Here is a 13988-nt window from a genome sequence, read left to right as displayed (position 1 = left end):
ATAATATGTCCAATTTCTTTCTTTCTGAACATATATTTGTGGTTCAGACAAGAATTTTTATTGAGCCTCCACAGAGTTCACATTGAAAACATGTCCTGATCATGCAAATGTTTATGGACAATAGTGTTTACAAACAACTGTTACTTCTATACTTCATTTATTCCCCACTCCTCTTCCCCAAGTTCTTATTTCTACAGATTCTGACTGCCATTTAAAATACCCTTATGCCAAGTAGTTTGGGATGTTCTTGTGCTATGTAAATTTGGTTGGCTTTCTTATTTGTTCTAGTTAATTAGGATCATTATGTTCTTTAGCTCAACAAAATCATAACATTTTTTGCTGTTGCATGGATACATGTTTTTCTCAGAAGCACTGACCTAGTTGATATTATACTTCTTCTAATGGAGCAGTGGCTTCTGTGTTTTAGGTGAACCTCACAAACCATTGTGGTTTTATGGGAGGGCTGCAAAAGAACAAAAGCACTGGATTGACCACTCCATATTTTGCTACCTCTACTGTGGAAGTAATGTTTCATGTATCAACCAGAATGCCTTCGGATTCAGATGACTCCTTAACAAAAAAGGTAAGTGTTTTGAAATAACCTTATTCTTTAGATGGTGGTAAATGCAGGAAGTATAGGATCGAGATTTTATCGAGGCTTTGTTTTCATCACAAGGAGCATTATGCGCTTCTAGATAAGAAGAGGAAGAAGTATGGTGGTCTGATATAAATATAAAGAACATTTCATATAAGAAAAATGGTCTACTACAAAGATTCTACATGTTTTGCTGAGCCCTCTTCTTCTCTCTGGCCTTCCTTCTTCTCACATCAGTCCGTTGGTTTCTGTTCACCACTCTGCTGCAAAGATCATCTTCGTGGCTCGCCGCAATGACCATGTTACTCCGCTTCTGAAATCTCTTCATTGGCTTCCAATTCACTTCAGAATCCAATATAAACTTCTCCTGTTAACCTTCAAAGCTTTTCACGGTCTAGCTCCTTCCTATCTCTCCTCTCTCATCTCACACTATTGCCCCGCTCATGCTCTTCGCTCCTCTGATGCCATGTTTCTCGCCTGCCCAAGGGCCTCTACTTCCCTTGCTCGGCTTCGTCCATTTTCTTCTGCTGCCCCTTACGCCTGGAACGCTCTTCCAGAACATTTAAGAACTACAAGTTCAATCGCAGCTTTTAAAGCTCAACTAAAAACTTTTCTTTTTCCTAAAGCTTTTAAAACTTGATGTTGTGCGGACTTTATACTGTTAGTTTTACCCTACCCTGTGCCTGCTTACCCTACCCTGTGCCTGTTTGCATTCTCTTCCCCTCCTTATTGTTTTACTATGATTTTATTAGATTGTAAGCCTATGCGGCAGGGCCTTGCTATTTACTGTTTTACTCTGTACAGCACCATGTACATTGATGGTGCTATATAAATAAATAATAATAATAATAATAATGATGATGATGATGATGATGATGATAGGGCCCTGTAGAGCACTGTAGTAATTGCAATGAATAGATCTCCCTTATGTCTGCCCAGTGTGAGCATGCATATACATACATAAGTGCATCCCACTTTCCACATGTGAATTCTTAATTTAAATGTGTCTTTTTACTGCCTGCAAATATAACTTCACAATTAGCAGTGCACACTCTGCCCACTCCCAGCTATTGGCAGAGGAGAGCAGGAGGTAAGAATACCGTTGGCCACCACAGTGGTCTGGTTCAGACAACATGCTAAACCATGCTGCTTAACCACAAAATGGCTAAGGGAATGCATTAAGGTTAATGTATTCCATTAACCATTTTGTGGTTAAGCAGCATGGTTTAGTGTGTTGTCTGAACCAGGCCAGTGAGTCTTACAGACCATCTTGGGCCTGGCTAAAGACTTCACTAAACCATTCACTCTGTAGTAGTGGCAAACAAGAAAGGGCAAGGTCTTAATAAGTGCAGGATTATGATATATAATTATTCTTAATTCCTTGTTCATGGGGAATAATTGCAATTCCTTATCCCAGTTATAAATGGGATTCAGCAAGTTACACATACCTATCAACATAGGGCAGTCACATGCTGAGTCAATATAACGTGAGGAGCCCCAGACGCCTAAAGGTATCACAGCAATGTTTCTAAACTTTCTACTTGTTTCTTTATCCCCCTTCAGGATTTCATAGACCTAATCAACTCTAGAATTAGAGTTGTATATGTGTATGCAGCTGATACGTGTGCTCAGCAAGTACTAGTTCTTTTATAACCATCTTAAGAATAAACTGTTTTGCACCATTGGTATTTTTTTCTTTTTAAAATTTAATACATACCACATTAGCTATAATAAGTTAAGACCTGGAACATTTGCCCTATTTCGAATGAACAATTGGCTATCATTAGATTGTGCCCCCTCTATTCTGTACATATATCTTCAAATGTGCTAATCCATTCAACAGACACATTAATGAGCACTGGTTGAAGTGTAATATTGGAGGAAGTGAGGCCGGTTGACCTCAGCATGGAGTTTAATACTTGTAATTGAATTAGATCGCCGACAGTTAGTTCAGAGAAATAGCTATGCCTCTGGCAAGCTTCAATTATTGATGATTTTTTGTTCCATGTTCAACCTGTAAATAATTCTCTGTATTATTATTTAACAGAATTTGTGTTCTACAATCTTTTGCTGGTATCTAGATTGCCTTCTTCAACTAGGCAACATTTCATAAAGTGCACTCAGTAGCTTTGATTGGAAGAAAACTAATGCAGCGCAAGCTGAAGTTGGCTTGTTTCAGTTAACCATAGTTAAGATAGTTTGATGTGGATTAGATGGTCCGGAAAGCTGCACTTAATCTTAAGGCAGAAGCAAAAGCTTTTGAATTCCTCCTCACGGCAGTGGTGGAGAAGGAGCAGTGGAGCATGCAAACCCTGAGACTTGCTGTAGCTCGTTGTCATAACACTGTACTGTAATTTAGTATTATGTCTGAATCAGCCTTCTGCACCTCATGCAGTTGTGAATACTTCATTAGTATGCTAGCATAAGTGGATCAGTTTCTAAATTTGGCATATCCCCTATGTACTCTTCCCCAGCCTGGTGCCTTCCAGATGTTGTGCACTTCAATTCCTATCAGCCCTAGTCAACATGGCCAGTGGTCAAGTGTGAACTGGAAAACCTAAGCTACAATTAAGAGGCTAAGGGTGCAATCCTATGCATGTTTAGACAGAAGAAGGCCTTCAACTCCAATCATCCCCCAGTCAGCTATGCTGTCTGGGATAGGCTGGGAGTTGTAGGATTTATTTTTGTCTAAATACGCATAGGATTGTGCCCTAATTGTGCTTATGTCTCACTGAAGTCAATGGAACTTACATGCAGGCAGCTAAGCCATTAAGTTCTATTGATTTCAGTGGGACATTGATTTTAGAGCACTCTAGATTGTGTTTTTGATAGCAAAATTAGTCCAACACATTTTTTATAAGAGCTTAGATTTAGGATCATTCTTGCTTCCAGATTTGTCCTGGCTTTGAAATGTTTGGGATTTAGTTACTGTTAAAATAGTAATAATTTACTATTTACTTGTGAACTTGCTTGTTTGAGTAGGGATATGGGGGAGGGGGGTGTTTCTGTCTCCCTTTCATTTCCCTTTCATTCTCCTTGCTATGTTCATCCCTGAGTGACTACACCATCCATTAATGACTTGCACAAATGGAACAGCTTTGAGAGATCTAATACCATAGCTGGGCTTTCATATCACCTTTAAGATAGTATATCTTTCAATGAAAATGGTTGTCAGTGCTGAACTCCAGGCAGCGGTCTGGGATGATCCAAAAGCCAGGAGTGATGTCAATAAACAGAGCCAAGGGATGAACCCACAAGTCAGGACCAAAGGACAAACCAGGAGCCATAATCAAAGAGCAAGTCAGAATTCAGTAACACACCAAGGTTTAGGAATACTATGTTGTTCAGGCAAGGCATAACTGGAACTTATAAACATTACTGTCCAGGAGGATCCAATGACTAGTCTGTGTGGACAGAATCAGCCCAAAGCCTGAGGATACTTCACTGCCCAGTTAGACACTGTAACCAGCAGTTTAGTAATTCACCACATGAGGCAGCTGAAGACAGATCCAAATGTAACCAGTTTGAGTTCTGGCACATCCTGACAGGTTCACACATGTACCTGCAATTTAATACAAAACGATGAACTTTCATGTGTGAATCAGTCCTGATTTCAAGAACCACAGTTTGTGTGAGTGCTTGCTACCTAATCATTCATGCTAGTGATTTTTCTCTATACTTCGTCATTAGCGCCACATTCTCTGCAGAGAGTTTGAGATTATCAGAACAGACTTCGTTTCTGAAGCTGGAGCCTTTCCCCCTTGCTCACACAGCTGAAGTTAAGTTGCTGCTGAAGCTGCAGTATGTGGCTTCCAAGCTGCACTAATAGGACTTCTAGCTGAGTTATGGTCAAATGCGGACTCTAAGAAGGCTGTGTGACTGAGCAGGAATCTGCATGTTAGGGGGAAGAGGGTCAACTGGATACAGGATGAAGGAGTTCTATGACTCATTTCAGGTAACTGAAGGAAATTTTGGACAGCTCTTTGTCCAGGCATTAAGATGAGCTTGGCATCACAGGACTGCCTAGAATAAATTCTGAATGCCAGGGAACATGCAAAGTAATACATTCTTCATATGTTGAATTGCTTCCCTTATTGCTGAATATCCACAACCAGCCCAGTCACATCTAGGGTGAGCAGTCAGGACTTCTAGGTCACCATCTGGTTTCTTTGAAATTCGAGTACAGAAATAAACTACTTCCCATATCTTGGGATGTATTTCATTGGGGTCCTCTGTCTATCCAAACCCCTGCCAGTAAAAGTCAGGCTGGGTGAGAAGAGGACAGAAGCTTTTACAGCCTCTCTTTCCTCTATTTGAACAAATTTCAGCTAGACAGGCCTCTCAGCTTGTTTATCTTAACAGATAGGGGCAGGGGCAGCAACAACGAGGCTCCTGGATTGAGTGGACCCAAGTGTCTCCTCTCTCCTCACCCACTGGAACACCCCTTTTTACCTGTGCATCCTCGGAAGAGAAGCTGCTGCAGTGCTTTCTGAAACAGCTGAAAGGGGTGGGGGGTGGGGTGGAAAATCCACATTTGGATTCCCACTCCTGACGTCACAGCAGTGTCTGTGACCTATATGGAGGAAATCTACTGAATAGCAGGTTAAAAAATTATTCCAAAAATCCATGTTAATTTTGGAAGTTTAAATTTAAGATTATATTTTGTAAGAAAATACCGTTTTAAATTATACATGTATTACATTCGTACATGTAAATTATTTAAAGTGACAACCATTGGAACTACTTGGCAAGAAATGGACCATGGTCCCAAAAGTAGTAGAGTGGTAGACTTCCATTTAATATCACAATTTCTGAAATCACCCTTTGGAAATCTGCCATGTGTATTGTGTTCTCCTATTATTTTACCTTTCCTGGTTTCAAAAATTTCCCTTAAATACGAACCCAATTTTCAGCAGTATACATGATTTCAACCAGTGTTGTTTGCCTTGTTCCCATTTCAGCAGGCAGACTTCTTTTTCTCCCCACTATCAAATCATCAGAGGACTTTTCTTAATCATGTACCCCTGGTTTTTAAAAGCGTGGGAATTGGATGACAAAAGCAAACCCTCAACTAGATCATGTCCTTCAGGAAGTTGTAATGTCTTTCCTCATCCATTTCTTAGATCAGTAGGTTCTACACATTACTGATAATTCTGGCAAGAGTTCAGGGGTTAATGCAATAGATAAATAAAAGGAACTTTCTGTAAATTGAGCCCTGCATTATTTCAGTTGTCTTCTCTTTCCAAAACTAACTTATTTAATTTTTTTAAAGTAAATACTTGAATTCTTCCTGCTAGTGTGCTTTGCTTTTACTATCGTTTATTACTTCAATTATACTTTGTATCACTTAGAACAATCTGCCATTTAGAAATCTCAGTGTAGCCTGCAGCTTGGTATTAACTCTGGCTGGTATTGTAACATGTACAGCATATGACATTAATGTATCAAAATTAGATTTGATCGTCCCTTCTGGTTATATTTATTTCACATTTCTTTTGTATTCAGTTAACATAAACTTATTAGGAAAGCTGACACATGGTGATGGCTATAAAGTAAGAATGTTTTAAAGTATTTCGATTTTTTAAAATGAAATTTCAGATATCTCTGCTTTTCCAGTTTGTTCGTTTGTTCAGTAGTGGAATAGAAATTGTACCCCTCTGCTATAGCTGTTGAAATAGTTTAGCTAATCTTCATGTTGGTTTATGACCGTTCTATGTACCAATACTCACAAAGACTAGCCCCTTATTATGTTAGCAACTTTTCCTGCAGGGAGAACTATGAATGGTGAAAAAGAGGGTGTTATAAAAGAAAGGTGATAGTAGTAGCAGTAACAGCAGCAGCAATAGTAGTGCTATTATTTTCTGGAGAGCTATGTCACTAAGTTATGCTTGTTAAGGGCCAAAGAGGCACTGGCTACACTCAGAGCTGAAATTAGATAGTCCCTAGACACAATCTAGTAGCCAAATAGGTCCATCTTCCCCTATACATTATTTTAACATTTGTACAGCTTGTAAATAATTGTGTGTTCTTTGTGTTTTGTTTTTGTTGCTGGTGCTGTTGTTATACTTTAATAGTAATGTTCTCTTTAGTGGTTTACCATACAGAATCAATACTGTTACCATACAGTAAAAACAGAAACATAATAATCCTACAAGCAACACTAAAACAAAATATTAAGCAATGCAAGATTAAACAGCTTCAGATTAAAGCACCCACCAGCCTCATTTAAAAGCTTGCTGGAATACAATGGCCTTAACCCACTTTCTAAAAACAGTAAATACAAGAATATTTGAACCTTCTGAGGCAGATAGTTCCACAACTGGGCAACCATTACGAAGAACACATTGGTTCTTTATCATAGCTCACTGGATCTCAAGGTTGCTCATAGCAGAGCCTTCTGGCTGATATCAACATATGGGAAGGTATATATGGGAGGAGATGTTCCTTCAGATAATGAGGACCTAAACTATTTAGGTCTGTAAAAGTCAAAATAGTCTCTTGGATTGTGTTTAGAAAACAACCAGTAAACATTTACCTTCTTTCCCTAATGTAATTGTAAGATTGCAAGACTTTGAACAGCACTAAATAATTTCAGGCTCCTTATAAATAATCACAGTTACATTAACTCTGTGGCTGCTATATTCCAGGCCTGTTGTAAATTCCAAGTTCAAGGGCAGCCCCATGAAGAATGCATTCTAATCTAGTAATCTAATCAAAATATAAATGCAATTTTTACCCTCACTTCCATGACATCTTGCGCCATAATGCATCACCAGTGTTAAAAGGGAATAGTTACTTTGTATAAAGTCCCTTTATTTCCTATTCATCTGCTTTCTCCTTCCTCTTCTAAAGTCCACTGTAACTAAGAAATAAGTTTAAAATTTCGAGAACACTGTAGGTTCCACAAAGATTTTCAAAAGAGTGGCATCAATAGGAAGAAGGAGCAAGCAACATTATGCCTAACAACTAGAGAAAACTGTAAATGTATTTAAAGAGATTCCAAAAACAGTGTGTAAGTTAATAGAGTTGCACAAGGACCCATGTTACTTCTTGCATGAAGAATGGGAACATATCCCTTCAGAAATTGACATTTTAGCTTTACAAGAAATGATTACACTTCACATACTCCAAGAAAAATTCTTAAAATCAATTCAAACTGAGGCTTGCGTTTCCTTCTGTTGGAATTAAAATAAGGGCTGCTTCATGCATGTAAGTACATCATCTAATTTCTCAGCATTTGGTTATTTAACACAATGATTTACAGCTGATGTGTAAACAGATTCCTTTGGGATAGCATCATGTTTAAGGTGATATAAAGGTTCTGTTTGTTGTGTTCGATGTGATTACTCAGACACATATGGAAATTACCACTTGCACCTTTGACACTGTTCTAAGATCCAGCCCCCCCTTCCCATCCTCATTCTCTACCCAAGACTTTACTTCCTCCTTCAGTGCTAAAATCAGAACCATCTACTCTGATCTCTCTTCCCCCTTCCACTTTCTCCTCCTACACCTCCCTTTTTCTCCCATCTTGCTTGATGAGTTGACTACTGTGTTGTCTTTGTCCAACCACTCCATGTGCCCCCTTGATCTCATCCCCTCCCTAATTCCCGTGCCAGACCATTATCCCTCCTCTCTATCATATAATCAACCTCTCCCCTCTGGCTCCTTTCTATCCTTTTTCTCCAAACACCTGGAGCATGCTCCTTACTCCTGCTAACTATAATTTGTCTCCTCCAACTCTGCTCTTGACCTCCTCCAGTTTAGTTACTGCTCCCTGAACACCACTGAAACTGCCCTCACAAAAATCACTGAAGACTTCCTTACTGCAAAATCAAAACAACTCTGTTAAGTTCTCCTACTTCTTGACTTATCCACTGCCTTTGATACGGGTATCACTCTTGAGGCCCTAAAGCTCCATGATTCTGTCCTCAGATGGTTCTCTTCCTACCAGTTTATGTGTCCTTCCAATAGGGGGAAACTCTACCTCTGTTTTTTCTTTCTCTTGCTGGAGTCACCAAATGAACTGGTTTTTGCCCTCTTCTCTTTTTCCTACACACTGTTCCTGGGTGACTTCATCAAATCGTATGGCTTTTAGTGCTTCTTATATGCAGAGAACACCCAACTCTGTACCACTGATTTTTCCCCTTCCTTCCAATCCTGCATCTCCTACTGCTTCTCCGCTATTTCTGCTTGGATACTTTGTCATTTAAAACTCGATGGCCTAGTTTTCACAACAACCCATGGTGAGTTGTCACCCTTGTTTGTTTTAGGATGGCTTGTCGTGACATCTGAACCTGCCATAGTTTCCCCAGAGTGGTTTGTTAACCACACACACAAGCCACCCTGAGAACCCATGGCTTGTTATTGGGTTGTTCAGGGTAGCTTGTTGTGATGTGCGAGCCTGGCAGAGTTGTGTCTGCATGCTTTGTTGGAAAGCTGCCTAGCAAGAGCAGCAAAAAAAAACAATCACTGCTTGAGATCTTGCTAACCTGTCGCCATCCTCCCTCGTCATCTGCCCCTCCTCTGATATATCAATAAAAAATGCCACTGAGAATTTCCTTTATGTGTTCATAACCTTTTAAAATATTATTATATTATTAGTAGTATTATTAGTATTATTATTGGTCCTTTGCAAGTGTGCAGATTTGCCTGCCCGCTATTTACATTCTTGAGTAGTACAGTTGTTTGTAAGTTGGTCAGCATAATGTTGTTCCCTCTCTATTACATCTTGAAATGATACTTGTCAATTTAGCCCTCCACTTGTTCCTCCCTAGACAGAGACAGGTGTGTTTTTTCACCTTCAGGGTGATTTGTGCAAATTTGAAGTAATTGCTGCACTTATTCACAGTAACTACTGCACTTTAGAAATTTTGGGTCCCAAATACTTGAAGGAATGTCTCTCTCTACACAATCGTAAGAAAATGTTTGTGAATTCTAATGATAATTAGGAAATTCCGTAGTTTTACCAGTCCTTTTTGAAATATCCAATAGGGTTTATATTAACCAATTCTGGGTTGGGGTGGGGAGATGTATAAGTTAGGCAAACAAGAAGTACATAAGAGACAAGATATGTACAAAACTAATCTTAGTTAAAGTGAATAATTAGAATCAAGTGTTTTAAGTAATTAGTTAGATCTTCAGGAATGAATTTTGGAGGCCCCACCCTATAAAAGAGTCCGAAACTTTGTGAATTTAGTCTTCACCATGTGGTTGTGTGGAAACATGTCATGCCATGATCGAAAGACATCTCTGAGGACCTCAGAAAAGCAATTATAGCTGCTCATCAGTCTAGAAAGGGTTACAAACCCATGTCTAAAGATGTGGGACTCCACCAAATCCACTGTTAGACAGTCTACAAATGAAAAAGGTTTAAGACCACCCAGAAGCTACCAAAATCTCTCCCGAGAACAAACTGCTGCATCATCCAGGAAGTCAAAAAGACCCCCCAGGGTAACATCCAATGCCCCATCTCCAGAAGTTAACTAAGTTGCCAGTGTCATGAAGTGGTTAGAGTGTTGGACTTGGGACTTGGAAGACCCAGGTTCTAGTCTCCACTTGGCCATGAAGTTCACTGAGTAACTTTGGGCTAGTCACTAATTCTCAGCCTAACCTAACTCACAAGGTTGTTTTGAAGATAAAATGGAGAGAAGGCGGATCATGTAAGCAGCCCTGGGTTCCTTCTAGGAAAAAAGGCAGGACATATATGTAATAGTAATTTTTTAAAAAATAAATAGATGGCTGTTATGAACAAGCGCTTTTCAGCTTTGGCACCACAACTGCGAGGTGCCCTCCCCAAACATATCAGCCTGTTACTGATATTAAAAGCTGACATTAAAAGCTGTTTTATTAGCAAAGCCTTTGGTTGGTTTCAGTTATGGCATCAGTTGTCGTTTTCTCTGTGTTAGTGCTCCTGCTTTCTGAATTTGTCTTTGTCATCTTTTTTTAATTGGTTTTAACATTTGAATTGGCTTTTTAATTCTTCTGTAGTAAATCTGTAATACCAATATTGTGGAAAGATGGGTTATACAGTACATTTTAAAAATAAAATCTATGTCTGGACCACACTAACATTCTAATCTTAAACATGCAACTGTTTCAGTGAAATTAGAGTCATGTGATTAAAAGCAGCCATATTAAGGATTGCAATGTCTGCGAAATTATTATTGAGATACTTAGTGCTAGAGTGAAGTTCAACTCACGAATAATTCTCATTCATATTTATTTAACAATTTTATATTTTCGATAAAGATGCTCAGAACAAAACTATTGAGTCTTGCAAGGCTTTGTAATTGTTACAGGGGAAATTGTGTTTTGTTTGTCAATTCAAGATCTTGGGAAACTGATTGTATATGCAGGTTACTTTTAAAAAATGTATGACAATTATGATTTGTTTATGTGTGAAGTCAATTAAATAGCAACATACTCAAATGTAATAGCCATCCAGACTGCTTTAGGCTGCAATCCTATACTAATTTACTTGGAAATAAGTCCACTGATAAAGTGGGACATCCTTCTGAATAAGCATGTATGGAAGAGTTCATGTTTAAAGCTTTTGTCCTTCAGAAGTGTATTTTCTATTAGTTTTTTGATATGTAAAGACTGAGGGCTGACAAATTAAACTGAAGAACCCAAGCTGAATCAATAGTACTGCAGGTCTGCAAGTAGTCTGTTTAGTGCTCCCACAAGTGTTATTTTTAAGGTACCTCCTGATCTGGATTTGGTCCTGAAAGACCAAGGAAAAGTGTAGCTGCATAGCGAGTAGGCTTTAGCAAACACAGTTTGGGACATTGTCCTGAAAGCAAGCAAGAGGTTAATTAGCTCGCCCTCTATAAAATTTAAATTATAGAATTTTTTTATAATTATGCAAATATATTTGCATATGTAAATTAGCAGGGCAATTATTATTTTATTTTTTAAAAAATTGTCCTATGGACCTGTGGCCCGGATCTTTTCCACAGTTGTTACCATTTGTAGCACAGTTCTTGTATATAATCCATACTTTAGTCTGCAATCCCATAACCAGCCAAAGGCAACTGAAAGGCCATTGGATGCTGCATAAGTGCTGCTCCATTAGCAGAGAGGGAAACCTGCTAGTAAGATAGCACTTAGGCCACTGGAGGACCCCTGCTACTCCTACAGAAAGTTCCACAGGCTTAGATGTCCCAACAGTGGTGTTCCACCGGCACTGGAGGGGGGAAAGGGCTTTTCGGCAGCAGCCAGGGATCCACGGGCCCTAAATTCTCTCATCCCCAAACACATTCCCACAAGAAGCCATCCATTTCATTAGCCCTGGAGCTCACATAGTTGATTCCCTCCCATTGACCATAATGGAAGTGGGGAGAAATACCCCTCCTCCAGGTTTTATAAAGCCAATTTCTTCCCAGGCTGACAGGGCAGAGCAAGTGGTGGTAGCTCTGCCATGGAATTTCACTACCACCATAGGCTTTCTCTGTTAAGAGAATTAAATCTTTATACAAACATTACTTCTCTTGTTTCAGCTAAGACATTTAGGAAATGATGAAGTTCACATTGTCTGGTCGGAGCATACTCGAGACTACAGAAGAGGAATCATTCCTACAGAATTCGGAGATGTGCTCATTGTTATATATCCAATGAAGAATTACATGTTCAGTATCCAGATTATGAAAAAACCTGAGGTAAGTTTTTATTATTTTTCCTACAGCTGATGGCTAAGTTCTGGGTTGTCTGGGATTGTTTTTAATAAGTAAATTAAATAAATAGGATACAATCTATTTTTTATTTTTATGGTGATAAATTATTCCTGCAGCTCAGTTAGGTTTTAACATTAACAGAAGCAGCCCTGCAATAATTTAAACCATGGCTGGAAAGGATTGTTTCTCTCTCCACACCTTTTGTGTTTTGGATGCTTTTCATGAAAAAGAAATAAACCTACCCCTACCCCTGCTTTTTTGTGTGAATGGGGGCAAGCACGCCAACTTAACAGTCTTTCTCAATTTAAAAAAGCTATGAGGACTGATCTCTTCCGGCAGCCTACCCAGTCGCCTGGCTGTTATTTCAATAATGTATTCATTTTAAATATGTTCTTAATCAGTTTTATGTATTTTACTATATTTTATAGTATTTTGTATTTAATGTTGTTCATCGCCTCAAACCAAAGTGAGAGGTGGGTAAGAAATAAATAAATAAATAAATAAAAATAATAATAAAAATAATAATAATAATAATAATAATAATAATAATAATAATAATAATAATATGTGGCTCCCCATGTAGTCGAGTGTATCCCAAGTAGGACAAGGAGAGCAAAACAGTTCGATAGATCTTGAAGTTGCATAGCTAAATATTTGCCAGTTGGCAGTGGATGCAATTTCCCATTAGGAGTGTGCTATTCTGAAGGAAACTGCTACTAATTGGGTTTAAGATGGATAGAAAATAGCTCTGCAATATAGGTGGCATTTTCTCTCATCTCTCCTGATGTCTCCCTTTTCTCCTGGACTATACTTTAGCATTTGGACTCTGAGGGGAATTTCCTTCACTTTTCTTTCCTCAGCTGCTCAACATGGTCTTATTTTATCACTGAATGTGCTACTGTTTCAAATAGGATAGGACTGTATCTTACCCTGGCACTGATAATCATGTAGAAGGGAGAAGATAGAAAATCTGGGGGAAATTATTTTTATTTCTGCATTTGTCTGCAACAAAACTCACTTAAACCTTACTGCTACAAATAGTAGTTGAGATACTGTACAACATGATTATTACAAACTGACTTACCTTCACTCTACTAATTATTCTACTTGTACGCTCTTTCTCTGTATCATATGTTCACAAGTGTCTGTTCCGAACAGCAAAATAATTAAGAAATGAGAGAGCGTTTTCATGTGGTCAAAATCAACACATACAAATCAAACAAGAAAGGATCCAAAACTAATTTTGCAACTACTACAAACACAGTGGCCATTATTTCTTAGTTTGCACTCACCCTCACCTTGCCTGTTACCACCTTCCTTCATTGGTTAACTTAAACCACAGTTCTTCATCCCAGCTGAAACGAGGAACTGTAGTTTACTGTAGGTGTACTAACGAGGATCATAATCCATGTTCAAACTGTGGTTTAAGGTCTCTTTTGTAAATTGAGATTAAGGCCTTAGGCTTATCCCGGGATTGTCCCAGGATCATCCCTGCCTGCTCCCGGGATATCCTGTGTGTCATTTACATGAACATGGATGACCCCGGGACAATCCTGGGATAAACCTTAGGTCTAGCTAAGGCCTAAATCACAGTTCCCCATTTCAGATGTAACAGGGAACTGCAGTTTAAACTCATCAGGATCAGTGCAACAAAGTGAGGAGGCGAAAGGAGAAGCAGGAGGACAATGTGCAGTCCTAATGCTCACTTGTAGCTGCTG

General features: G+C 38.9%; 1 protein-coding gene across 4 annotated transcripts in view; it reads left to right on the top strand.

Moving 5' to 3' along the window:
* RALGAPA1 (Ral GTPase activating protein catalytic subunit alpha 1) overlaps positions 1 to 13988 on the top strand; it is a 174620-nt gene that overhangs the window by 121569 nt on the left and 39063 nt on the right. For all 4 annotated transcript variants that reach the window (XM_063117818.1, XM_063117817.1, XM_063117815.1 and 1 more), the window contains 2 exons: positions 428 to 583; positions 12097 to 12255. In XM_063117818.1, coding sequence (XP_062973888.1) covers positions 428 to 583; positions 12097 to 12255 — 315 coding nt within the window. The remainder of the gene's footprint in view (positions 1 to 427; positions 584 to 12096; positions 12256 to 13988) is intronic.

The sequence above is a fragment of the Elgaria multicarinata genome, chromosome 2 (assembly GCF_023053635.1).
Source record: "Elgaria multicarinata webbii isolate HBS135686 ecotype San Diego chromosome 2, rElgMul1.1.pri, whole genome shotgun sequence".
Classification (NCBI taxonomy): domain Eukaryota; kingdom Metazoa; phylum Chordata; class Lepidosauria; order Squamata; family Anguidae; genus Elgaria; species Elgaria multicarinata.
The sequence above is the reverse complement of the archived record's forward strand: the minus strand, read 5'-3'. Positions and strand labels throughout refer to the sequence as shown.